Here is a 23,575-nt window from a genome sequence, read left to right on the forward strand (position 1 = left end):
ATTTTTTGAGATATAATCAACGTACAATACAAGGGACATATTTAAAGCGTACAACTTAATAAACTTTGATATATGTACACACCAATGAAATCATCCACTTCTACCAAGATTATGAGCAAATCTTCAAGCCGCCTCTGTAATCTCTCCTTCCCATCCCACTCCACTTCCTGCTTCTCTAGGTCTCCAGGCAGCCACTGATCTGCTTTCTGTCCGTGTTGATTAGCTTGCATTTCCTAACTTTTGTAAATGGAATCTTACAGTATGTCCTCTTTTTTCTCTGTTTCTTTTCATTAAGCATAATTACATGTTGTTGGTTTGTGTCAATAGTTAATTTCTTTTTAAAAATTGCTGAGTAGTACTCCATTGCATGGTCATACCATAATTTCTTTATCCTTTTGCTGGTTGATGAAAATTTGGGATGTTTCCAGTTTGGGGTTCTTACAAATAAAGTTTCTATAAATATTTATGTACAGTAACATGAACATATGCTTTGATTTCTCCAGGGAAACTCATAGGAGCAGAATAATTAAGTCATATGTTCCATATTTTTAGAAACTGCCAAACTCTTCTCCACGGCAGTTCTCTCATGTGATGGTGCATCAGAGTTCCAGTGACTCCACATCCTCACTAATATTTAGTACAGTCGTTTTAAGTCATTCTAGTAGCGTACCAGGGTACCTCACTGTGATTTTAATTTGCACATACTTGATGTTAATAATGTTGAGCATCTTTTCATGCATTTACTTGCCATCTGTAAGTCTGCTCTGGTAAAGTATCTGTTTGAATCCTTTGCTAATTTTTTTAATTGACTGGTTTCTTATTGAGTTTTAGGTTTCTTTTATGTATTCAGGATACAAGTCCTTTAGGAGATACGTGATTCGCAAATATATTCTCCCAGTCCATGCTTTGTTTTTCATTCTCTTAAAAGTATCTTTTGAAAAGCAGAGAGTCTTCATTTTTATTAAGTCCAGTGTATCAAGTTTTTCTATTATGGATTATGTTATTTGCAGTTATATCTTTAAAAAAGAAGAAATCTTTGCCTACTCCAAAGTCGCAAAGATCTTCCCTTGTGTTTTATTCTAGAATTTCTATAGTTTTAGGCTTTCTTTCCATTTTGGTCTGTGATTCATTTTGAGTTCATATTTGTAGATGGTACAGATGCGGATCAAAGTTCATATTCAGTTGTTCCAGCACTGTTTATTCAAAAGACTGTCTGTTTTCCTCTGAGTTGCCTTTGCAGCTTTGTCAAAAATCAGTTGACCATATGTGTGTGGGTGGGTGGGTGTCTCTACTTATGGACCCTTTCAGGTCCATTGATCTTTTTTGTCTTTCATGATACCAGTATCATACTCTCTTGGTTACTGCAGCTTTTTATTAACTCTTGAAGTCAGGTAGTGTAAGTCCTTCAACTTTGTTCCTTTTCAAAATTTTTTGAGTCCTTTGAATTTTCATGTGAATTTTAGAATCTGCCGATTTTAACAACCAAAAACAAAAACAAAACAAAACAAAAAACAGTACTGAGATTTTCACTGTGGTTGTGATGAATCTAGATCAGTTTGGAGCAAACTGACATAACAACCCAGTGTCTTCTGGTCCATGAACACAGTATATCTCTCCATTTGTTTAGGTCTTTCAAAATTTCCCAACATTGTTTTTTAGACCTTTCAGGGTAAAGGTCTGACACGTCTTTTGTCATATTTACCCCTAAATATTTTGTATTTTTAATGCCATTATAAATAGTATTTTTTAAAGTTTGGGGAGGTGTTTAAAATTTTTAATTTCTAAACTGTTCATTATGAGTATATAGAAATACACTTTTACTTCTTTTGTAATCTGTGTACCTTTCATTTCTCTTTCTTGTTTTATTGTACTAAGACCTTCAGAACAATGTTCAAAAGAATTGGGGAGAGTAGATGTCCGTATCTTGGGGAAAAGACATTATTGGGAATGGATTTTGTTAACTAGTTTTATGTGCATCCAAATGTTAAACCCAATTTTGCATCACTATAGATCCCATGAACAGTAAAAGGATAATAATCAGGGAATCATGAATAACTCTATGCCCCCGAATTTGATAGCCTAGATGAAATGGATCAATTCCTTGAAGGATATAATCTTCCACCACTCTCATAGGGAGAAATAGACAATCTGAATACAACTAAACCTATTAAAGAAATTGAATCCATAATTAATAACCTTACAAAGCAGAAAGCACAGACCCAGATGGGTTCACTGGTGAATTCTACCAAATTTTTAAGGAATAAATTAATACTAATTCTTCACAGTCTTTTACAGAAGATAGAAGCAGAGTGAATACTTCCTAACTGATTCTGTGAGGGCAGCATGACCCTCATACCAAAACCAAACAAAGGTATTATAAGAAAAGTGCAGATGAGTATGTATCATGAACACAGATGCTCATCTATGAGCTCATTTACTTCTTGTGAAGAATGTAAAATGGTGCAGCCTCTATGGAAGACAGTATGGGGTCTCTCAAAATAGTAAAGATAGCATTACCATATAATCCAGCACCCGCACTTCTGAGTATAGATCCAAAAGCACTGAAAGCAGGATCTAATGCATACACAGTTCATATCAATATTATTCACAGTCGTCGAGGTGGAAGCAGCCCAGGTATCCATCAGCAGATGAATGAATAAACCAAATGTGGTGTATATGTGTACAATAAAATATTATTCAGCCTTAGAAAGGAAATATTGTCACATGCTACAACATGGATAAAACATGAAGACGTTATTTAAATTGAAATAAGCCATGGGGGCGCCTGGGTGGCTCAGTCGGTTAAGCGTCCTATTTTAGCTCAGGTCATGATCTCACGGTTCGTGGTTTTGAGCCCTGTATCAGGCTCTGTACTGACAGCTAGCTCAGAGCCTGGAGCCTGTCTTCTGATTCTGTGCCTCCCTCTCTCTCTGACCCTCCCCTGCTCATGCTGTCTCTCTCTCTCTCTTTCAATAAAAACAGTAATAAATAAATAAATAAATAAATAAAAATAAAAAATAAAAATTAAATTGAAACAAGCCAATCACAAAAAGAAAAAATACTATATTATTGCACTTACATGAAGTATCTACAAGTGGTCAAACTCAGAAAACAGAATGGTAGTTGCCAAGGGTTGCGGGGATAAAGAAATAGGGAGTTGTTGTTTAATGAGTATAGAGTTTCAGTTTTGCAAGATGAAAAAGTTCTGGATATTGATTGTACAACATTATAAATATACTTAACAGCATTGAACTAACTATACATTTAACAATGCATAAATAAGATGGCAAATTTTATGTGGTTTTTACCGTAATTCAAAATAAAATATTTTTTAAAATACTAATGTAATAGGCAAACACAATTGCATGACGAGTATGAGTTTATTAGGAGTTTTTGGTGGTGTTTTAAACTACTGGCTTAAGATTTAAGTGTAGTCTTGTCACCATCCTTATATTTTAGTGATTTCACAGTAAAGGAAATTTCTGTACTTATTTAAAAAGTAGTAGTAATAAGTCAGTAAAATGAAGTAACTCTTAAAAAAAAAACCTCATCAAAATATTAGCAAATTGAATTCAACAGTGTCTTAAAAATGTACACTATGACCAAGTGGTATTTATTCCCGGTATACAGAACTGGTTTAATATTTTTTTTTAAATCAACTATTTAACCCATCACATCAAAAAGCTAAAGAAGAAAAATCACATGGTTATATCAGTAGATGCAGAAAAATATTTAGCCAAGTCCAGTATCCATTCATGATAAAAACTCTCAACAAATTGGAAATAGAGGGGAACTTCCTCAACTTCATAAAGAAAAATGCAAATTAAAACTCTAATAAAAACTACTATTAAGGTACCAAAATGGCTAAAATTAAAAATACTGGCAGTATCAGTTTGTTGGTGAAGATGTGGAGCAACTGGAACTCTGACACATTACTGGTGGCAGTATAGACTGGCACAGCTTTGTGAGAACTGTTTCCCTGTACCCACTAAAGCCAAACATACCTCCTCTGTGGCCCAGCAGCTCTGTCTACTTAGCAGGTGAAATGAGAGCATATATCCATCAAAAAACATGGACATAAATGTTCATAGCAGCTTTATTAAATAGCCAAAACTAGGTCGGGCCATATGTCCACCACAGAAGAAAAGATAAATTGTAGTGCATTCAAATAATGGAATGTCAACCAGTAACATAAAAAAAGAACATACCGTGCAGTAACAAAGAGGAATCTTGCACTGTTGAGTAAAAGAAGCTAGGCACAAAGAATACATGCTATATGCATTTATTTAGATAAAATTCACAAACAAACAAAAAAGAATTGATAATGAAAGCATTGGAGCGAAGGTAGTATTGAGTAAGGGCCATGAGAACACTTAAATTTTCATGAGTTTTACAAGCCGGTTGACCTCACATGGGTAGCTTAAAATTAGCCACGGTAGGAATTTTTGTGCCGTGAAAATGTGTGAATGCTTTTACAAATTAGGGAGAATTCATTGATAAACAATTTTCCAGCGTGCCTCATATTACTGCTCATCAATCCTTGGCCTCTGACTGTAGAAGAATCTAGCAGCTACAGAAAGAGGATAAGGCCAGGTAGGTATTGAGGAATGTTCTCATTAGCCTAAACCAGGGAGAGGGAGCAGTGAGAAACCAGCATACTCTTTGACACGGCTCAGCTCTAGTGAATGTAACTATTAGAGAAAACTATTGTCGTACCTTAGTCTTTCCATAGACTCCTTTTCACATGTTGCTGAATTTGTGTCCTTTTGATTTTGAGTAGTTCAAAAGTTTTTGTTTCTGCTGCTTTAGGAGCATTCTGGAAGAGTTTTCCGACTCCAGTTTGATGAATTCCAGATTGTCAGTAGTTCACATGATGACACAATCCTCATCTGGGACTTCCTAAATGATCCAGCTGCCCAAGCTGAACCCCCCCGCTCCCCTTCTCGAACATACACCTATATCTCCAGATAAATAATCATACAGTGACCTCATACTTGCCCAGGTATGAAAAAGAATTGTGTACATAGTACGGTGGGCAGGAATATTGGCTGTAAGGTGTTGCCAGCTCATAGAGCCTTCTCGCACCCCATATCTCTCCAATTCCCGTAAAGCAAGTGAAGCCAACAACATGAGACAGGGCACATGTTTGTTTATTTTTGAGAGAGAGAGAGAGACAGAGTGCGAACAGGGGAGGGTCAAAGAGAAAGGGAGACAGAGAATCCAAAAGCAGACTCCAGGCTCTGAGCTGTCAGCACAGAGTCCGATGCGGGGCTTGAACTCACAGACCATGAGATCATGACCTGAGCCAAAATCGGACCCTTAACCCACTGAGCCACCCAGTCACCCCTGGATACTGTCTTTCATCAAGGTAGCTAGCCTCAGTTCTATGTGATTCTTGAACTAGATCTGGATGGTCCTTGTGTAGTAGAATGAATAATTCCCACCCCAGGATTGTTAAGAAAATAAAATGAGATTTGACTCCATTTCAAAACTAAGAGTAATGACCCATAAGCCTATGACTTTTGTAGTTCCCAGATCAAACCAGTTCCTGTAATAGAGACCCTTTAAGCCAAGTAAATAATGTGTGAGTGGAAAATTTTCTTGGTGACATCATTTTGCTGACTTCTCACAGCTCTGCCTTGTCAGTGTCATTGGATTATAAAAAGTGGCTTTTTTTTTTATCGCATCCCCCATCCCCACGCCTCCCAAAAATGGAAAGAACTGTCTTTTGACCTTGCAAGTCTACTGCTCTGCAGGTGGTGAGGACTCCATGTACTCTTCCCCTTGGGCCTCCAGCCTCCCTCTGCAGCCGTGGTATATTCAGATCACACCCAGTGTCAGGCAGTTCAGATCGATTCATTAGGCTTTCATTGGGCTGGGAAAGCTGCACTCCTGGGCAGTGTCGCTGTCGTTACAGTTTCTTCTTCCCCATGCTTCCCTCACTTTTATGGCAGAAGTACAGATTTCGTACGCTTTTTTGCACATCTTTTCGTAGTGGTTCTTCTGAGTGGGGTTTCCCGTGCCGCTGCTGGGCTCCCTTCACTGCTCCCTGTTCTCACAGAGGCCATGCTGCTTCCTATCCCTCAGCCAAGTCACACAGGCAGGCTTAGGTGAGAATCCCTGGGCAGGCAACCTCCAGAGCCTTAGACTCCTTATTGGTAAGATGGGTTGCAATCCCTACCTCACACAGCTGTTGTGAGGACTGCCTTGAAATGCCGTCTGAAAAATTCTCAGAGCTTAGCACAGTGCCTAGCACAGAACAAGCCCTCAGTAAAAAGTGGTCAGTTAGTAATACTGTAATTGTCACGTACCTGTCCCTGTCACCTTTTGCCAAAATTTCCTCTTCATTAGATTGCTGTGGCAATTTTCCACCTAAAATATTCTTCCTGGTTCTCTGATTGTTTATATCTCCTATCTCCTCTCCCCCCAAAACATAAACATCTCCTAAGAGTGTGTCTCAGGCTTTTCTTCCTTATCGAAGCTTCCTGTTTTGGTTGCTTTTTCTCAGCTCTCATCTCAATGGAGATGACTCTCAAACTTGTATCTCTAGTCCCAACCTCTGCCTTAATCTCCAGTCCACATTACCAGCCACCACCTACGCATCTGGCCTTGAAGGTACCAGAACCCCTGTAGTGCACATTTCCAACAGTCAGACTCTCATGTGTTCTGCCGGGGCCCTCCAGCCCAGTGCCGAACAGCTTCACCCAGGTGCCTCACTTGTACTGGTGGCACAGCTCTGCCTCTGGCCACTCGGGGCCAGAACCTCAGAGCCAGCCTCATCTACTGCTCCATTACAGGGAGCGGGTAAGAGCTTGATGATAGAGCATCCAGAGTCACTCTTAATCTCAAAGAATCAGAGTTCCTCTGCATGAGCGCCAGGGCCCTGGGCATATCAGTGAGCCACACCATGTCACCAGTCAGGCTACGTGGCCTCTGACAGAAGCTCCTGCTTGGCATGGGCAGAGAGCAGGTGTTAGGAAGGACCTCTGAGCCTTTCTCCCAATTGACAGCTGAGCTAATATTCTTCTCCTCTTAGAGCAAGTGAGAAATGTAGGGAAAGGAACTAATGACTCTGTGCTCTGTTTTCACACAGGACTCATTAAAGTTGCGGTATTTAACATATCTGCCGATACCGGGATGAGCAACAACAGTAACAGTCAAACTACTACCCACTGCCCCGGACCAGCCGAGGAACGGGGATTTGAGACTCCTGTTGGGGCACAGTTGGTCTGCAGTCGACCCAGGATGGCCTACTCAGCACAGCTGACTGCTTCCGTGCTGCCATCAGAAGATGTCTTTTATCTTTTGTGAATGATTGGAACTTTTAAACCTCACCTCACCTCCCCTCCTCCTTTCCTCTCTGCACCTGTTTTTCCTCATTTGGTTCCAGACAAAGATGACTTATAAATATGTTTAGTGTTTTGCCAGAATCTCTCTTGCTTTGCTGTTAAGCAGAAGAACTAGTTTCCCTATATAGCCTTCTGGGAGACCAGCTTCTAGGGGACAGGGGATACAGCTTCAAGCCAGACAGCACCCAGTTTCTCCCTGTGAACCGCAGGAATGCCCAGCACCTGGCAGGATCAGCTCAGCCCCACTGTGCTTAGGAGGAGACAGCTGTCTTTCGGCCTTTGGGGCAAGAAAGAAAGAGAAAACAAGAATCCACACTGGAAGATCTGGGCCTCTTTACTTTCACCTCTTTCTCTATTTCTGTCCCTCATCCCCTTCTCCCCCCCCCCCCCCCCGCCCCGCTTCGGCCTTTTTCTGGGCCACTGGAGAAGAAAGAGTATGAAGAAAGTAATCTCAGTTAACATGAGGCAAATCGGCGAGAAAATGCCACATCTGGAAGAGCTCAATGCTATTCGGTCAAAATCTCAAACCCAGGCTTTTGCTGCAGGTGACCCTGTGTGGCAGCAGTGGGTTCTTAGAAGGTACACCCATCATGTTAGCAACTCTTCTCTCTTCTCCTTCTAACACCACCGCTCCAAAAACAGTGGGGGCAGGGGCAGAAATCGCCTGGGCTCCATCAATGGCCGCATCTTTTCTGGACTCAGCAGTCTCCTCGATTCCATGTAGAGTGTGGAAAGGAATTGCTGATTGCATTTCCTCTCATTAACAATTAGATGTGTAATAAAAAGCATTGTACTTCATCTTAAATCACTGGTAAGGCTCAGCGTAAAGAAAGGTTTGAAATGGCCAGAGCCAGTTGCTGGGTGCATTCTGCATAACGGCTCACATCTCTGATTTGCTCATCAGGCTCTGTGAGCACCCAGCACCTCTATCTTTGCCAAGACCACCATCAGAGCAGCTGAAGAAGTGGTCAGGGTTAAAAGTGGAGTTCTTCCTCATTTAGAACAGTAAATAATCATCTCTCAAAAAGCAAGTTAATCATCTCAACCTTGCACTGTAGAACCTTCCTCCTGCATTTCCCAAATCCCATATTTACAAAAGGGCAGAGCTGCCAAAAAGAGGATCAGGGTGAAGTTTGGCACACAGGGTTTACTAATGGGGCAGAAACTGCCTTCTCTTTCCTTTTCTTCCTCCCCCGGCCTTATTTAACTCTCCACTCTCCCCAACCAATAAAGTTTCTCTGGAAGTGGGTAAGCAACTTAAACTAATGGACCTCAGCAAGGGCCAGGCTAACCTGGCTACTTGAAAGGCAGCTGTATGCGCATCAGGTGCAGGGCACGTGCGCCACTCCAACCTGGGAACACAGGTATACTACCAGCATGTGCCCAGCATGTTTCCCAGGGCAGGCACGGAGCTGCACCAGCCACCTCGTGTGGCTTGGGCACACCCATCACAGGCCCAAGGCCACACCGCAGTCTCTAGTTTCCCTCGGAAGCTGAGCAGTCAGGCATGTTTCTGTTCTTAAACAGTTGAGTAAAAGCCCCCTTTTAAACCAGCTGCTGTAGAAAACATCAGAACAGGAGCCAGTTGCAGGTGACCTCAAAGCCGGACCACCTTTAGTTCAGCAAAAGGAAGAGGAAGAGAAAGCCATCATGACTCTTCCCTCCTGATTTGACTGAATGTTGTTACAACATATTGAGAGGCAGGTTATGTATAAGCATTTTTCCTTTCTGACTTAATGAGTGCTTTTAGCTTTTGATTCCATACTTTCTGAGTATAATTCCCTTCCCAGCTACCCAAATGCTACAGAGAAATGTTTTCTATTTAGCCATCATCAGAGTTCCTTGTGTATTGTGTTGACTATTTTGGGCGTTTTGCTTGGTTAAGGATTTTAAGGATTTTGCTACAGATGAGGCAGAGGGCCATCAACCCTGAATAACACACAGGTCAGGCATTAAAGAGGCATGGATTCTAATCTGTTTGAAAATACTGTCCAATAGCCATAACTTTACTAGCCCTTCTGTTATATGCTGCTATTTAAAAGTGGGAACTGTTGAATATTCATTGGTGCCCGGGGTTTTGCTCTCCCATCTATGTTCAGTTGAAGGTAGATTGTTTCTTAGATTGTTTTGAGGCTTGTCCAGTACATTATAAATGAGATCGAGGGTGGACCCTGCAGTCTGGAGCCATTAGCTCCATTGAGGATATTCTCCAAGTTGTCCTTTGCTGCTGACGGAAATGGGAATGAAGTGAAGTGGTCTGAAAAACTGAGTCAGTCACATTTCTCAGCTCTGGGGGTCATTTACCAGTTCATTGTAGAAGAAATAATCAGGTAAGTAGAAGTTCATTTCCAGAGAAGGTAAACCCCACTTACCGTCTCTGCATGATTTCAGTGGGAATTGATTATCACTAATCCCCAACTGGGCTAGAATAAATGTAAAGTTTGACCTTTTTAAAAAGAAAAGAGAAACAAAGAAAGTCTTGGAATGGTAGAAAGGGAGCTGAAGGGGTCTCTTGACTCAGAAATGGCATGTCTCCATTGTAGGTTAGTCTCTTCTCACTAAAATGCCAGCGTGGGCCTGACAGAACTGATTCATAAAGATGGGAGCCCCTTCTAAGGTGGGCACACGGGAACATGTGCACACACCCACAGCTGGGAGCTCTGGGCACGTAGGAGCTCTCCAGTGTCACCGGGGCTGCTTGGACAAAACCAGCGTGCCCTGCTACACGTGTGTATGTATTTTCACTGCTGAGAATATCCTTTTCCTTTGTTATGTGCAGTTTGAAAGTGACCATGAATTGTGAATGGGAGGCGTTTTACACTTGTCCCTTGGCAAGATTTTTTCTGGTGACTCTTCACCAGAAACTTCAGAGACAAGACTCTCTGAACTCTATTGACATGTAATAAAGTCTGGCCCTCATAACTTGCTTCTGAACTAGAAAAAAACCCTGGGACTCCTAAATCATTCTGTTTTCTGCTTGAGTAAGAAAAATCCTTTTTATTTTTCTTCTGTAAAGTCATAAGCTGAAGAGAGGAAAATATGCACTCTTCTCCCCTGCTGCCTCCTGGTACCCACTGGTTAGAGCAGCTGTAGTTGGTTGGTCCACTCCTTACTTAGCACTTGACTGTATATGGAAACCAAGGGCTTGGGGTGGAGGTGGGGTGGATATTGGAAATAATTAGAGTGGATTTTTTTTCCCTTCCTAGAAGTAGATTAGATACCTTGGTATTGCTGACCTTCTTGGCATCTTCCATTTACTTTAGATGGTAATACCTTCCTGTCTGAAGTGAAAGCAGTCCAACCAGAATAGTGCAGTCCTGAGAGCCTAGGCTGCACGCTTAACTCTGGAGGAATGCAAAAGTACTTCCTGGCAGAAAAAGGGATGCTGAGATACCCACCACATGTGACCATCACACTCTGTGATGATCACGGTTACTGTATCACTTTAATCCACATTTCCGATTTCCTTCCCTATTTGGATGAGTTGAACAGACTTTCCAAGAACTGGAGAACATGAAAAGGTGTCCTTGCTTCTCCTTGCCTTCCTCTTTTCTCTCCTAGAATAACTCTCACTGGTAACAAGCGCACCCAAAGCCTGCAGGCTGAGTTAATCTTGCTGGGCTGATCACTCACAGACCAGAGCCCCTTACTTTACCATTGTCTCAACATAATCAGTGCCAGAAAGATAACCGTCTCCTAGGGTAATAAAGCTGAGTTTTGCTTCTTGCTGTTTTTATGTACTTCATTTGTGACTTTAGAATCCTTGGAACTGAGGAGGGAAACCAAAAGAGCATGATTATGGCTGCCTGATTTCCAGTGGAACTTCCCGGAAACCTCTTCTGTTGGAAGTTAAGTACCTATGATCTAAAATTTCTTGGAGAAATTTAGAAAATTAGATGACCTCTAAAAGATGTGCTCTCCAGCCCACGCAGCTGGCTCTCTCAGCTCCTGGTTGTCTCTGTGTGTATTTAAGGATCATTGCGGTAAATGACATTATTATAAAGTGCCCCTTCCCCTCCATCCCTTTCTCCTCTTGGACACTGAAGGAAAAGACCAACAAGGAGGGTTAGACCTTTGGGTACTAAGGAAACTAACACCTTCCCAAATCACGCAAGCCCATTCAGACTGTTCTGAGGAATGTTCGTTGGACTTCAGCTGTGGGGCAGGCCTGACGAACGGGAGCTTCCCTGAGAGCTTTCGGTTGGCTCAGCCCTCTGTTCTCTAGACTCTGAAGTACTGACTGCTTTGACTTTTGTGGTTATGTTTTCGTGATGTGTAGTCAAGGTACCAATATGTTCACAACCTAGGATCATGGTAAAACAGTGTGTTCTGGTTTTTTTTTTTTTAACTGTTCAGAAAAACCTAACAAATTACAAATATAAGATTAAAGTGAGTTTTCTAAGTGTCTTGTCTCTTTGCCCCAACATCAAGAGGACAATGAGTTTCAATATGCAAATTGAGAGCACGTGCACAGATACTTTTTAAGATAATTTGATATGAGAAAACAGCATTTAGAGAAGTCAGGGCCAAATGGTGTGAATAATTATGGAGCTCCTAGCAGACAAGTGTTCAATGTTGAGTTAATTTGAAGCCAAAGTGATGTCTAACTTGGGAACTGGTCACCATGGCCTCAGCCTGCCCCAACCCAGCCTGAGCCTAGAACTTAGATTTTCCTCTGCCTCCTCAGTGGATGAGAGGACAGGTTTCCCCCACATCCCATTCAGTCAGTTTCAGGACAGGTGAGCTCACATTCAGGATCAATTTCCGGAGAAATCCCAACAAGCTGCAAAAACGAAGGGAATGGGGCAGAGTGCTTGGCTGGCTGTCTCGGTTGATGAGACAACTCTTGATCTCAAGGTTTTAAGTTCAAGCCCCACATTGGATATAGAGGTTACTTAAAATCTTTAAAAAAAAATTTTTTTTTTGAGAGCGAGAGCTTGTGCATGAGGAGGGAGAGAAGAGGGAGAGGAAGAGAGAGAATCCCAAGCAGGCTCAGCACCACCCAGCACAGAGCCCAAAATGGGGCATGATCTCATGACCCGGAGAATTGGCCATCTGGGGCAAAACTGCTTCTCCAGGTGAACCCATCCCTTTCTCTCCTTAAACCAACCCTTGGGGGAAAAAAAAGAAAAAAAAATCTTGGGAGAAGGGTACGAGGTTATAGGTACGACAGACTCAATTCCCTCTTGCTTTACATGTGGAGGGTTTTAGAGATCATGCTCCCTGCTTGACTAGACTCCCTGGATCTGTCGTAGCCTGTGGTCTCAGTGCTTGTACCTAGACTGACACTGTGCTCCTGAGAGCTCTCTCAAGACTGTTCAATATCAGGGCCCCAAGTGCAGAACCACCCTGCTGGAACTGGAGGTGCGTCCGAGTGTCAGGTGCGCTGATATTTTGCAGGTGGGGAGCCTGAGTAGCAAAAAGGGGGCTCCTCCCATTGCCTGAGACCACACTGGAGTGTCCTAACTACTAAGGACAGGGAGGGAGGAGCCAGCAGAGACCAGGCCACTGGTCACTTGTCACCAGCTAAGCCCAAAATTGAGCAGAGGCTGGGCCTGGGTTTTATGGGTCTCACCATCAAACTGGTGTCTTCCCTTGGAAGACTCAGCGCTGAAGTCACGGTGTCCTAAAGCGAGACTGGGCTTGGAATCCCTCTCCCTTTGAAACCTAGAGCTGAGCCACCATCAGCCATGACTAAGGGAGGAGACCTCTCTTCCCCCTGATTGGCTCTTGCCAATTAAGAGCATTTTATTAGGCTGCTAATTAAAGACACTTCGTTAGCAGCGGGAGAGGCCGGGTGGGTGCCTGGTGAGATGGAGCTGAAGCCAGGAGAAATTGTTTTCCTCCCCCCATGGAAGCCAAACCTCTCAGGGAACTCTCTCAGTCCCCCAACATTTCCTGCTGTGCTTGCCACACCCCTTGCTTTCAATTAGCAGCTCTGAGGGGAGTGCAGTCGTTATCAAGCCCAGGTAGAGAGCCCTCCCCTGCCTAAGGACACATGAGGCCCTCAGGGACTGTGCTGGTCTGTCCGAGCACCTTGTTTGGAGTGAGCCAGGGAAGGAGAGGCTAGGCCATCCCTGGGCTTATGTTCTCCCCAGTGAGGAATGGCTCACAGGTCCTCAACACCAAGGCCATTACAAGCTTGTGAACAGAAGGACCAGGTACTTGGTCACATAGTGTGAGTCTCCACAGCCCCTTCCTCATCAAAGGCTCGCCGTGTTATTAGGAAGTGTAAGGTTCCTACCCATCACTGCAGGAGTTGCACCCACATAGACCCAGGTTCTGGGGCGAGGAAGGGCTTGATGGGTTTACAATGCCAGCCACAGAAACCCTGAGAGGACGCTTGTCCTGAGCTCATCACACACTGAGACACTTCCCCTGAGTGGTCCAAACGAGCCCAGGCAAGCCCTCCAGCCTGACTCTGACTTGGGGGCTGGCATGCAGGGTCAGAGTTACCCCCTCTCCAGAACCCTTCCTGTCCCATCTTGCTGCCCTCCTCACCCCCTCACTTAACTGCAGAATTAGCACCAGCCCAGACTGGGAGCAGATTTATGGCTAGGCCTGCCTCCCTCCATTTAACCCGAGGCAGGCCCTGGCTCCAGACACTAAATTAGATTTTTGACAATTAGAGAGACTAATGGGCACATAGCCATCCCCAGAGCCAGATATCCAGCAAGGCCATCCTTTAATATCCACCACTGCCCAGCCAGCTCCTCCTGGCCCACTTGCTCTCTTCCCAGGTGGGCGTCTCTCTCCCAGGCCCTGTATCCCTCTGTCCGGGCTCTGCACAACCACTGAGTGTCCTCTGGTTCCTTCTCCCTTGATTTCCTCACCCCTGCTTCCCACCGCTTGCCCCGTGCCAGCCGTTCTAGGGCTCTGACCCGCCCCCATCTCGGGTCACGTCATCTCTGCCTTCACCAAGGCCCATCCCTCTGCAGTCTTTCTGCCTGTGCCTAGCAGACTGCAAGCCCCTTGAGGGCAAGTGCTTGTGCCCTATCCGTATCCTATGTGCTCAGCCACCAGTGGGTGCTTTGTAAATGTTTGCTGAACCTGCCTCCCGCCTTCCTCCCCCTGAGCCCCTAGACCTCCAAGGCCGCCCACCCTGCCCTCCTGGCCCCAGTCCCAGCCCTGCCTCTGCCCCAGCTCTGCCCCAGCTTGGGCTGGAGCCCTCTTCCCTGCCACCCTTCAGCTCTGGCCAGTCTTGGGCTGGGCGGGTAATGAGATTGCAGTAAGTGGTGTTGGGGGGGGAAGCTGCTCACATTCACTCAGGCAGACTCATAGCTCTGTCAGGCTGATTGGTCCTGAGTGGAGGCGCAAACGGCCCCCCACGGACACGCTGAGATTGGTTATAAAATTACAAGCATTTGTTCTGCTGTCAGTGGCCTTCCCTCCCTCCCCTCTGCCTGCCTGCCTGGGCTCTCCCCTCCCCCACCCCAGCCCTCTCTCCCCTGGGGTCAGCCCACACACCCCGAGGGACCCTGGCCAGGGAGGGGCCACCACAGCAGAAGAGGCTGAGGCCACCAAGAGCTCCCTGTCTAGGCAGGCCTTCTTGGCTTGGCCCCAGGATGGTCACAGCTCAGGCTGACCCTAGAGTGACCTGATCCTGTGGTCAGTGTTTACTATTCCCTGAGAGTAAATGAGGATGGGGGCCCAGGGCAAACAGCCCTTGGAATCAAGGTGCTCAGACCCCAAGTATAGGAAGACATCCTGAGGCCAGGCCTCCCACACAGCCGGTGCCCACAACTCCTGAGGTGGCCCTGGGCAGGAGTAGGAGTGTATGTGGAGGGAGTAGTTGGAGGCCTTCTCTCCTGAAGGTCACCTCTCTTCACTTCATGGGGCCAGTCCCCTGCCCTGTACCCTGGCCCCAGATAAGGACAAATCAGTCCTCAGGATAGTACCCACCACCCCAGTCCCTGATACCTGGGCCAGACCTAAAAGCCAGTATGGCTTATTAGACCCCCCAGTGTTGTTACCCTATGCAGGCTGGGTTCCCTCCGCCTGGCGCCTGCACTCACCCTCTAGGGCCGAGGATCAATGACCATGGGCCCTATTACGCCCCAAGCTGGTATGCCTTGAAATCCTATTTTGTGCTCCAGTGATACTCCTGCACAGATAACCCACTCTTCACCGGCCCTGCTCCCTTACCTGCCTGGTCCCTCTCTGCCTTCTTACACCCTCAGTCTTACAACAAGTCCCCAGCCCCTGGCTCCTGCCTGGCCCCTCAGTCTCTGCCTTCCTGTCACTGCCCTGTCAGGAGACACCAGGACATCCTATAACCAGCTAGGGGGTGCTGCTGAGGGGGATGGTTCCCTAACTTGGAATAGGGAGCTTTGGGGGGCAGCATGTCCTGGCTGCTGCCTGCAAGGTGCCTTCCTGCCATCCGTCATTCATTCTCAGCCCGGAATGTATTTGCTGTAATTACATCTTTAATTAGGGTGGTGATGGCTCATTGTTCACCAACAATGATGGATCAGATCCTCCTGTTTGCCATCCGCCCTGTGTCCAGCACCATCCAGGTCAGCTCTCCCCCAACTCAGGTTGGGAAGAATACAAAAACTTGCTCTCATCTCACTGAGGCCCATGAGCTCATAGTGATTATGTCCTTTTAGACCCCTGGGGGTTCCCAAGGGAGTCCTTAGACTCTGATACGTCCACCGAGGGATCCCTTCAAAAAGGAAATGCTACCAGGTGTCTCCTTGGTCCAAAATGGCCAGGGCGGAGGTGCTGTGTTGCCCCTCTCCGGAGCCACCCATTCCCATTCACAGGGCTGACAAGCACAGAAAGCCTTCCAACTCTAAGCTGTGGGCCATGGGTGGGCATTCCCGTCCTCAAGCTCTCCTGTGCATTAACCAGCTCTCCAACCAAGGGCTCCACTGCCACATGCTTACACTCACCCAGGTGATAGGTCCAGGCCCAAGACTGCACATGGTGGATGTCCAGTGACTCAAATGGACAGATCAGTGAAGGGAAATGTGTTCTGGGGGTTTGTGGGGGGTGGCCAGAGTCCTCATTGGAGGCCAGGCTTACAGAGGAGCCAGGATGGGCAGTTAAGGCCCAGGACTCTTAAGGAGGCCTTGTGGGCATAAGAACCCCTTTCTGGCTTAAAATTCCAGCCTGGCACCTACTGGCTATATGACACTGGGTGAGTTCCCTAACCTATGTCTCAGTTCACTCATTTATAAAATGGAGTTAAAAGCAGTGCCCTATTTCATCAGAAGGCTGCAGACTCACTGAGACACTGCACGTAGAGTCCAGGCGAGGGAGGTCGCAGCTGCAGAGAGCTCATTTCTGCTGGGGCTGACTAATGCACTAGGAGCTAGGAGGTAGCGTCCATCTTGGTTTGGGGAAGGCCTCGCCCACTCCAGGCACTGTTGGCCACAGTGAGGGGAGTGGCAGGGCTGTGATAGGGTTGGTGTAAGGAGTACATCAGTTGCTCAGGACATGCTTGCTGATGGGAATTGGCCGACCTCCTTTCAGGGCCTCTCCCTAGTGTGGTCAGAATCTGGTCAGAGTAGGGGCCCTGGTGAGGGAGGCCACCATGCCTGGGGCCTGATACAGAAGGAGGGGCTGGAAGGGAGATCCTGGGGGCCTACCAGGGGAGCCTAGCCTGTACCTTGTCTTTAAGTGTGCTAAGCTTCAGGGAAGGAGAGGGAGGAGGTGAGACAGATAGAATCCACCCTCTGCCCCTTCTGCCTTCCAGCTCTAAAATTCTATGTCTTCCCTCCCTCCCTGGGGCCTTGTCATCTTCCACAGAGCCTTCCTCCTTCCGGGGGTGGCCCCCTCTGCAGTCCTTCCCCAGTGAACCTCTCCACCTTGCAGAGACACCCCCTCCCAGGGTAACTCCAAGGCCCAGGCAGGAACGATGAGCCGTACCTAGCGGTAAGTATGCGCAACATTACATATGTATATTGGAGAGTAAATAACCCCAAAAAGTGCCTTGTAAATAGACTCCGAGTTTATCCTTTATTAATGAGGCACCGAGTGCCCTGCTGTTTTAGAGCAGCGAGACTTTCATAATATCAAAACCTAAATTACACTTGCGTCTCTCATCCCAGGGACGAGCATCTTTAGGCTCTGTTTGCAGAGTGAGTAAGCAAGGATCCCTCTGTGCCGGCCTGGGATTTGTTGACACCTTTCTCCTGGTTGGAGGGAGGGTGGATGATGTGCAGCCGCACCCAAGTCTCTAGAGAGCTCTGTGTCTAAGGCTTCAGGGTCCAGTGGGTGAGGGCCACCAGGAATGCCGGCCTTCATTCTGTGTACAGAGTTTACAAGATCAAGGGGTAGGCTCAGGCTCTGCGTTTGGAGGCATGGGATGAGGCAGTGGACACTTACTGGCAAGCCCAGTGGCCAGCTTACTCCCAGTCTCTCAGCCTCAGTTTTTCCCTGTGTAAAATGGGGATAGCATCTTCCTCATAGGCTGGTTGTGAGGAGTCAGTTAATGGGTCAGAAGTGGGGGCAGTGCAGAGTAGGTGCTGTAAATGTGAGCTGTGGTGGTGGTGATGCAGACAACAATTGGCTCCCTTTAGAAGAGGACACCAGTGTCTCCCCTTCATTTCCTGGATCAGACCACGTGTGGGACCACATAGCTCCAGCCCCATGCTGGCACCAAGGTCCTGTGCTGAGAGGACATACAAGGGCCCACCTCACCCCAGCATGATCAAGACAGGACCTGCCGGTGCCCTCCAACCCTGAGCTCCGCCGGGGCGAAGAGCCTGCACTGTCTTGGCCCCTGTGATTGCCCAGGGCCAAGGCCCCTCTCAGGCCCCTTGGGGATTGTGCCCACCAAACACCAGCCTTAGCCAAGCTAGGTCGGCAGGTGGACAGGCAGGCGCTGTGTGGGCAGGATTTACAGCCTGGCCGGCCAGGCTCCTGGTGCTCCGGTGGGCGTCATGTCGAATCTGTCCCATTATATGGACAGTTGAGTTTAATAGTCATTGTGTGCTTGCTCAGAGCCCAGCAAACATCGCGGGGCGACACCCCCTCCATGCGAGCCGCCCGCTCCCCAGCCACACGGCCCATCCGTACAGTAAATTAAAAATATGAATCACTTCTCCCCACTGCCTCCCCAAACGCTCATCTTGTCAGCCTCTATGTTGCCTTCATTTGTATTACCTTAATTTAATGTTAATTATGGTCTTCATTTACAAGGAACAAGCGAGCCCTGCTCTGCCAGGGGACCTTGCCCCCACCATCTCCCCCTCAGCCCAGGAGGGAGAGGAGAGGCTAGGGGAGAAGGGGAAATTGGGGGGCTACAAAGGAGTGAGGAAAGGAGTTGGGGGTGGGCAGGAGATAAGCTCGGGTGCATCAGTGGCTGGTGGCCACTCAGGGAGGGACTAGGAAGACTCCCCACTTCCACATACCCTATCTTCAATCATTTATTCATTCAACAGCCATTTATTGAGCACCTAATATGTGCCAGACAACTAGGGACCAGAAAGATTGAGGAAGGAGCTGTCTCCCTCCCTGATAAGGGCTAATGGAGTCCCCTGCACCATCCTGAAGTGAATATGCCAGAAGGCAGCATCAGGGACACATCATCCATGCCCCAGTGAGCTGGTTCTTTAGCCAGCCCAGGGGGCATAGGATATGGGCAAGAGTTCCTCTCTCCCTTCCAAGCTCCCCTCTTGGCTACCAGTGCTATACCTACCCCAAACTGCTTCACACCCTTTCCAGACAGGAAGTTCTTTCTAGAGTCTTTCCTGAATCCCTCTTGCTGCAAATCAGCCTAGGCTCAGAGCCCCAGTAGAGCCAGGAGTGGAAAGGTGACTCCCAATCTACACTGTCTCTGGAGGGTTGGAAGGAAAGCATCATGGGGACCACCACCCATCATCCCATCATCCACCATCCCGCCACCAAACACTGCCTCCCCCACCCCATGACCCCCACCATCCAGCCCTGCAGACTTGTCCAAAGTCCTTGTGGCCTGAGAAGTCTGGGAGGCCTCAGAGCAACCATGTGGCTGTCCCTGCACTGCCACAGTCTGTCAATAGGACACACAGTCACACACATGCCTGTAGAGCCTGCAAGGGGCTCAATAAATGTTGGTGGCTGATGTCACACGTGTGCACACAGGGAGCTGGCAGAGGGCCACCTGCACTCAAGCTGCCATTAACCACGAACCAGCCCCTCCCCCAGCACATGTCTCCTCGACTGGGGAAGAGGATCTCCAGCTGGGAATAGCTGCTTGACAGATGAGGCTGTTCTGAGTGTGTGTCTGCATGTGTGTCCATCTCCAGGGAGCTTTGATCCACACACAGGGGCATGTGTCCCTCCAGGTTCGGTGTGCCCCTCGGGTTTGTGTGCTTGTTTGTATGTGCAAGAGCGTGTGTCCAGCAGGCCCGCGCGCCTGTGCTCATGCACACGACACCCCCCCCCCCCCCCCCCCCCCCCCCCCCCCCCCCCCCCCCCCCCCCCCCCCCCCCCCCCCCCCCCCCCCCCCCCGCGTCCACCCCGCCTGTCAACAGCGCTGATGACATTGGCGCAGAGGAAAGTGATGACAAATGCCCGTTATCAGCGAACGAGGCCGATGACAAATGGGCGGGCGCCTGAGCAGCCCCATTACGCTGTAATAACAGAAGATGGATGGCCTGGCGCCCCCCCCCTCCACCCCTACCCCCTGCGCCGGTAACGGGAGCCGATCCGGCTCCGCCCGCCCGGGAGGGAGCCGTGCCGCCCGCCTGGCCGCCAATCACGACGGCCTGAGCCGCCCAGGCCTAGGAGCCAGGAGCCCAAGCGGCCGCCCGCGGCGGAGGAACAAAGCGGCAACTCTGCGGGAGCGCTGGGCGCACTGGGCAGGCCTGCCGGCGGCCAGGACACGCAGCTGTGCACCCACATGGCCCACACACGCGCCAGCCGCCTGTGTCCTTGCAGGGTGCACCTGCAGCTCCTGTCCAGGCACAGCCCCCACCGCACAGGACCATAGACACATGTTTTTGTGCCATGCATGGGCATACATCTGTCACCCAGAAATGGGTATGCCCCCACTAACATAAATCCATGCACACAGAGCATACATACCCATGCACCTGCAATTAGTACACATGCCTACAAAAACAACACTTGTCTCTGTGCACATGTATGCCCCCAACATGCCTGTACATGCATGGATATGGAGGTATGTATACACATAAGCAGAAAGGCTGGTTTGTGGACACAAGCCCTACGCACAGACCTGCACACACAATTAAGGCTTACACACACACACACACACACACACACACACACACAGATACCCACAGCTGTATCAACAAATATTACCTGAACCCCTACGTGTCAGCTAGGTACTATGGAATTACAATGATGAATATGACACCATCCCTGTCTTCCAGAATTCTAAGTCTACAAGAGGCAGCAGACAAATGGCTGTGAGTGAAGGCAGAAGATGCTTTGTGCTTTGACCCAAGTACTTAGCTGTGACGTGAGATTTCCAACAGAAAAATCAGAAAAGTCTTCCTGGAGGAGGTGGTTAAAGGAAGAACAAATTCTTAAAAGGAAGTGAATTCTATTTTTTTAAAAAAGGTATGATAATGGGAGCCTGTAGGGAGTGTTTGGGACCAAGGAAACTAAGGGGCCAGGAGTGCTGGTGAATGGCGCTGGGTGAGTGCCAGCGAGAAGTGAGAAGACTTATCATCACATAGATAAGGGCTAGGAGGCTAGAGTTGGAAAGAAACTGGAGGCTAGAGGGCCAGTGAGGTCCTGGGGCAGGTCCACATGAGGGACCTGTGAGGCCTGAGTCAGCACTAGACTGGCTGGCTTAGTCAGAAGAGAATGCAACTCTCAATCCCTGGGTTCATGAGTTTGAGCCCCACAGTGAGTATAGAGATTTAAAAAAAAAAAAAAAAAGGAGTGGACGAACGAAGAGGTCAGCAAATGGGAAAGGGAAAGGGCCAGCCAGGGCCAATTCTACAGGCATGTGAACAGTGCAGTCCCAGGGGGTCATGCATTTAGAAGGGCCCCATGCTTGGTTTAGTGCTGTCTTGAAATTCTTTATAATTTCATAATAAGGAGTCTGAATTTTCATTTGGCCATGGGCCCCCAAAATTATGCTCCCCAGTGCTGTAGCCAGGTTCATCAAGTAAGACAGTATAAGAAGCAGGTTTGATACACAAGAATCTGGATGTGGATTGGGGGCTGAGATGGTGGGTGAAGATATCATGTCTCTATCCCCAGAGGGGAAGTTGGTGCCTTGCATATGCCTCTGCTCATGCTTGGTTCTGCTCCGCAGGGAATCCACTCACTGCCAGACACCACAGACATACCTATTCTGTGTACTCCCTTCACTAGAATATAAGCTCCCCAGTGCTGTCCCTATGTCCCCAGGTCACGGCACATGGTTGCCACTCAATACCTGTTTGTTGAGGGAATAAGTGATAGCATGAATGAACAAGCACATGCAAGTCCACACATGTATATCCCCTGGGAGTCCAGTCCCCTGCATGAGGGGTACATGCAGGTCCAAACATGTTCCCCATTCCCCATTGCTATCTCCTCCAGGGCTGGTCTGTTACCCTGTGTCTACTCCGGGAGAAGAATGCCCTTGCCCCAGTGTCCCCCTCACTGGGTGTCTCCTTTGCAAACAAAGCGGAGAAGGAGCCCAGGACCCTGAGGTGACTGGGAGGGAAGATGCTATGATTTAGAGCCGGAGGATATGAATTCAAGTTTCAGTTCCTCTCTCTGCTGACTACGCCTCTGAGCTTCAACTTCCTCATCCACAAAATGGGACTATAAGGTGGAAAAGCATTTATGCAGACACCTTGATGCCAACAGATTATTAGGGGAGATATATTCTGTCAGATCAGGTATTGAGAGAGTTGCTTCCTTCCTTTCAACTCCGGGGGTCCTGGGGTGTCAAAAATAGACTAGGGACCCAGAGGATGACCCAGATGACCTCAAACAGGGGGATGGGAGTGGCCAGACAAGGAGAAGGCTTTGGCCCACTATCAATAGAAACCAGATGACCTAGGAGTTGAGACTCGGGCCCCTGCTTCCCCAGCCCATCTGCAAGTAGGGACACAGGCTGAATATGAGGTGCCTCCAGGACTGAAGTAAACACTCTGACTTTGTGCAGCTTGGGGTGAGGAGAGGCAGAGGACATCTCCATAGATATGGGCCAGGGGAGGGAGCTAGGTGGAGGTGGGGGAGGGGAGTGGAGGGCACCCCCTTCCTATTTCTGCACTTCCTCCCTATTTCTCTCCCTGGGAGAGGAAGGCAGGTGCCCTGCCTTCTGCCTGACAGCAACTGACCTGCTAACTTTAGCTTCACAACATGTGACTTACACCTGCCTACAGAATAAGGGGAGTGGGAAGTATTTCCAGGACAGGACACCTGTCTCCCTCACCCTCATGTGACCCACTTTGGGTCTCTCCAGTATGTTCAGGTCCCTCCTCCCCTTCTCCTATTTCAGCTGTGTTAACTGTCACCTTTCAGACCCATCAAGAGGCCCTGGGGGAAACCCCCAGCAAGGAGACTGCAGTGAGAGGCACCAGAATTAGAGAGAAAATGCCGGCTAATGGGCCTCATCCTTCCTCCCTTACCAGTTCCCTTTTTCTGTAGCGTTATTGACCCGTCATTAGTTATCCGTCCAAGGTCGCTGGGCCTGGCCCAGCTATAAATCATGGTGGCTGGAGGGGGGCTACAGGCAGAGCGACGGTTCCGGGATGCAGCAGAGAGCTCGGCCCCCAGCACAGCCCTGAGGAGTCAGATTGCCCAAGACCTGAGAGAGCTTCCGCTGAGAGGTTAGGCCCCTCTCCATACCCACCCTCGCCACCCTCGCCACCCTCCTCCCCACTCACACGTTTCATTCGCTTTCTCCAGCGTCACCTCTCTCTCCATCGCTCACTCTTTTCTCCTCTCCTCTTTTTCTATTTCCCTCCAAAGCTCAGCGTGCAAGGTTGGGGAGGGAAGGGGAGTAGGGAGGTACTGGTTCCCTCTTCCTGGGTCGTCTCACCTGACCTGGTCTCCCAGTTTATAGCTTCCAGTAGCAAGGACGGAACTCACCCAGGGAGAAACTGAGGCACAGAATCCAGACCAGAGGTTAGTCTGGGGCAAGGGTCCCCAGCACACAGCATTAAGGTCACCAGTCCAGGATCCTGCTCCCTACCGGCGATGGGGAGGGTCTACCCACCCATGGAGGGGCACTAAGCCACATCCCCAAAGGCAGCCTCCTCTGGAGGAGGAGCGAGGGCCTGCGTAGCGGCAGCACATTATGGACCCTTCCAGCCCCAGCC

At 48.2% G+C, this 23,575-nt stretch overlaps 1 protein-coding gene across 7 annotated transcripts in view; it reads left to right on the forward strand.

The window, feature by feature from the left end:
• Window positions 1–11,089, forward strand: part of BTRC (beta-transducin repeat containing E3 ubiquitin protein ligase) — a 176,558-nt gene extending 165,469 nt beyond the window's left edge. For 6 of the 7 annotated variants that reach the window (XM_029932414.1, XM_029932415.1, XM_029932416.1 and 3 more), the window contains 2 exons: window positions 4,810–5,002; window positions 7,094–11,089. In XM_029932414.1, the coding sequence (XP_029788274.1) occupies window positions 4,810–4,971 (162 nt within the window). In that variant the 3' untranslated portion in view covers window positions 4,972–5,002; window positions 7,094–11,089. The remainder of the gene's footprint in view (window positions 1–4,809; window positions 5,003–7,093) is intronic. The other variant, XM_029932417.1, reaches the window with a different exon arrangement.
• Window positions 11,090–23,575: the final 12,486 nt, after the last annotated feature.

Source organism: Suricata suricatta, chromosome 2, assembly GCF_006229205.1.
Source record: "Suricata suricatta isolate VVHF042 chromosome 2, meerkat_22Aug2017_6uvM2_HiC, whole genome shotgun sequence".
Classification (NCBI taxonomy): domain Eukaryota; kingdom Metazoa; phylum Chordata; class Mammalia; order Carnivora; family Herpestidae; genus Suricata; species Suricata suricatta.